The sequence below is a fragment of the Theobroma cacao genome, chromosome 9 (assembly GCF_000208745.1).
Source record: "Theobroma cacao cultivar B97-61/B2 chromosome 9, Criollo_cocoa_genome_V2, whole genome shotgun sequence".
NCBI lineage: Eukaryota > Viridiplantae > Streptophyta > Magnoliopsida > Malvales > Malvaceae > Theobroma > Theobroma cacao.
The window spans coordinates 34,570,125-34,574,103 of record NC_030858.1 but is presented as its reverse complement, the minus strand read 5'-3'; the positions used below and the strand labels follow the sequence as shown (position 1 = coordinate 34,574,103).

General features: G+C 35.9%; 1 protein-coding gene across 1 annotated transcript; it reads right to left on the bottom strand.

Annotated features, from left to right (window-relative positions):
- On the bottom strand, window positions 884–2,766 carry LOC18590379 (probable DNA double-strand break repair Rad50 ATPase). Its single transcript, XM_007015859.2, has 4 exons — window positions 2,350–2,766; window positions 1,771–1,881; window positions 1,416–1,496; window positions 884–1,287 (listed from the first exon to the last, which is right to left on the bottom strand). The coding sequence occupies exons 1-4, from the start codon at window positions 2,599–2,601 to the stop codon at window positions 1,213–1,215; spliced, it is 519 nt and encodes a 172-aa protein (XP_007015921.2). The 5' UTR covers window positions 2,602–2,766; the 3' UTR covers window positions 884–1,212.

The following is a 3,979-nucleotide window of genomic DNA, read 5'->3' as shown; positions in this document are numbered from 1 at the left end:
TTGCATCACCATAACTTGGCATATAGCTGCTTTAGAGTAAACGTGTGTACATTCTCCTCTGCATTTTGATTAACTCTGATGCACAAAGCCAGTCGTGTTTCTGTAAAATCTAAATTAAAAAAAAAAAAGCTTCTGCGTTCAGATATGCTTATGGAGTGGAGATATAAGCACATGGCTGTTTAAGAATTTTACTTGATAAGGAAGCCTTAGGAGTAAGTAGGGTGCTTTTTCTCCTTCCATTCTGAGTCTGTAAAGAAACAGTGAACAGGGCCTTGTGGGATTAAACCACTGGACAGGAGTCAAAGAGATTGATTAATTAATAATCAAAGTAACTTAGCTGACCTAACAAGAAACATATGCACTGGAGAGAGGTTTTTGGTGACTGGTTACCTAAAACAACTTGCTGCATGGTGTATTGTTACAAGTTGGCATATAGTATTAGAATCATTGGAGTTTTGCTCTTTTGGAAAAGATGCAGCACATATAAAATGCCATTACATAAGTTAGCTTGGTGGTCTCTGTCACGAAATAATATTCTCAGAATTGGGAAAATATTAAAGAAAAAAAGCATTGAAATGTTCCTTGTTAAAGCAAATAGCCGAAACCCTTCATTTTATGTCTTGACTGGCTAATGAGTAATGACCTTGTAACCTGGTGGCAGGTCTGGGATTCGTGTCTAGGCATTAGAGAGATGGTAATGAAGAATCAGGAATTTTGTAACTCAGATTATGATTTCCTCTTCCCTGTTTGGCAGGTTTTACTTTATCTTGACACTAATGCAACCAGATCTTTACTGGACAAAATGTAACAGAAAAACAAGCCACAAATGGTTTAGGAACTGGATGAATCAAAATATGGACTTAGTTGCAAGTTCTGACCTCTGAGTGGGATAAACTGGAATCGAATTCTTCAAATTATTGACCAAATTTTTATGGTGGCACATCACTTTTTTGAGTTAGATAGGTGGCTTACTGACAAACACATGAGCAATTCACTATGCAATGGTGGCTGAGCAAGCATATCCATACATTCAGTACAAGAAAGTTAACCTGTTTAGTGACAAACCTGCTCAGTGACTACTTTCCTAGATCAGAAAACTTCCCATGAAGAGCCAGTGAAAACATGGACAGAAACAACAAATGTACCAAACATCAGAAAACTGGGTCTAATTACAGCACACAAAGCAGATCATGTTGTTGTAGTCAGCACAATTTAGCGAAGGGTTTCGATATTTTTGCTCAGCTCATCCAGCTTCGTCATCCTCAATTTTTCACTTTCACTCACCAGCTAAACCAGCATTTGACACAAAGGAAAAAAAAAGGAAAAGAAATATGTTAATTAGAAATTGTCATAGCAAGATTTGATCAAAGTAAATTAATACTCCTATTGAACCGTTAAGCAGAACAAATATTCACCTCCATTAATTTGCTAACTAGTTGAGCTTTCTCCTTATTCTTGTCATTGAAGGCTTCAAGGGCTTCTTTGTATTCTCTTTCCTGTGATTACCAAAACTCTTGAGGGGCTAGGCACCAACTATAACTACTTGAATATATATATATTGAACTGTCATGCTGTTCTGATAAAATGATAACAAAAATTGCAGAAATAGAACATGTAAATTTTCAGCTTCAAGAAGCATTTAGATGTCCATTTGGTTGCATCAAATGATGAGAGGTTATACCAATAATAATCAAAATTATTACTAACTAAGCCCTCTATTGCCATTTGATACACAGTGTAATAGTTCATAATGAATACAATATTTTTCACCTTCTTCTGGCAGCTCTGTCCCAATGGTTTCAGCTCCCGGTTAGCGGTGTCTATCTTCTTGCGCACATTTGCAACTTCCTTCCTCATTGGATCTATGAGTGAATCAAGCTCCTGGAAGATTTTATCAATTCAAAGAATCCACCATGTGTCGCATGAACAAGTATAGTGCAATAACATGTACCATATAAAAGGAAGGTTGAGTTTATAGATACTATAATTCTACTAAGATTCTCGAAACCTTCTTAGAAGTAGTAAAAGAAGAGATGAATTAATGATCAAAAACAACCATTTGAGCCAACTTAGCTGTACTGCTTCACTCTTTTTCAGAAATTAAACAAAAGTATCCTAGAGCTAAATCAAGAACAACATTATGGGATGTTGTTTCTGTTCAGATTTCTCCATGTTCTAAAACAAAATGTCATGTTGTATAATATCATAAAGATTTACTGTTTTTTCGTTAAAACTGCTTCTCTTTTAGGCCAGAGTAAATATATACAAGATGATGCTACATATGATCTCATTCGAGTTGCCAAACCATGATCCGATACTTTTATTTTTTTGTTTTTTCTCAGGACTTACTTCTCGAATGTCAGCCAACCGCCTAGTTGCTTCTTCGACGCGTCCCATGTAAGCCTGAACCTTGTCCCTCACCTCCATCTTCTTTCTCTCAATCTCTTCTTCTTTTGCTCGAAACGATGCCAATGCAGATTTCGCCATCTCCTCTTCCTTGTCATCTTTTATCGGACTCCCATTGCCACTGTTAATTCCCGAGTTCTTTACTCGCTGCATCTGCGATTGCTGTTGCTCCCATATCTGCTTTGGTGTTGCCATTGATGACTCCTTGCACACCCTCACCCTTCTTTTCTTCCTGCAATTATCTTTTACCCCTCTCTTTTCCTTGCTCTTTTTCTTTAGAATGATGGCTCTCTTTCCCCTGCAATAGGTTGTTATATGCAAGGCTGGCTTTAAAGGTATGAAACCAACTAGCTTACTTTAACACAAAACAAATTAGAATTATAAAAGATACAAAATGACCAAAATGTCTGCTCACTTTATAATCATGAAGTTAGAGAGGATTTCTCATCTTTCTTGAACAAAGACTTTAATCAAATGTTCTTTCCATCTTCACTTTAACCCCCACTTAATTAACTTCAGTAAATTTATTTTGTTGTATTCAAATTTTAGCTTAGATGTAAGTTATCAGCAATCCCATATTGTAGAATACATCCTTGTGCACCTTCTTTCCAATTGTAAATTTTTTAAGCTTGGATTAGAGGAGGATCTAGATGGATCGTGGGCCTCCTTTGGTAAGCTAGCTATTTGCTTAAGTTGGTCTATTGACAAGTTCAGTTAACTACAGCTTTTCTTCTCACTTGTGCACCAATTTTTTAAACATTTATGGATAAAAAATACAGATGAAGTATGTAAAACTTACCACCAGCTAGTGTCTATATGAAGAAATATATAATTATTGGTGTACAAATCATTTTCACACATTCCAAAATGTAAATTATATATAATAATATTGCTATCATTTAAACTGATATATATTGGTTGAAAGGTCCTAAGGAGTATTGGTAAATCTTCTTTTTCCTTGAAGAGGAGTGCTTGGAGCAGAAGTCTTTTCTGAGGAGTGGACAACAAGTGGTCACCTTACACAAGACATGGGGGGAAAGCCTTAAGAGACAAGACAGAGTAGGAGAGATTGGCAGCAGCCTAGCTGCCCTTATTATACATAATATCATTACCCTTCCAGCTTGGACTTCTTTTAAAAAAACAAAAAACAAAATCTTTACTTTTAATCTTCTGGGTTTTCCTTTCTGATTTCACTCTAGGATGAGCAGGTAAGAGGTTGAAAGGCTAATGTTGGAGATGTTGGGGAAATACATTGAGTACAATGACACCATATGCTCATTATTTCATGTCAAATTCACTGGTGTGATATCTGAATTGTAGGCTTGAATGCACTGGTCTGGAAAAAACTGTTCATTGTTGATTTACTTGATACAAGTATGGGTTTAATATATAATCTATATTGCCTAATTGCTGACCTTCTAAAACAGTTGATAAATTGTTATGGTGCATAAATAGGATAGATTCTTTTCTTCACCTTGCAGAAACCAATTTGCTGCTAAGCCCCCACAAGGGTTTTTCTAGTATAGATTCCAATTTCAAAATCCTTTCACTAAATTTCTGCAAATGTCAAAAG

Coding starts and splice junctions, on each gene's coding strand:
- LOC18590379 (XM_007015859.2), bottom strand. CDS start 2,601: ATGGCAACACCAAAGCAGATATGGGAGCAACAGCAATCGCAGATGCAG. Junction 1,882..2,349: donor GGTTGGCTGACATTCGAGAA/GTAAGTCCTGAG, acceptor AAAATCTTCCAG/GAGCTTGATTCACTCATAGA. Junction 1,497..1,770: donor GACAGAGCTGCCAGAAGAAG/GTGAAAAATATT, acceptor TGGTAATCACAG/GAAAGAGAATACAAAGAAGC.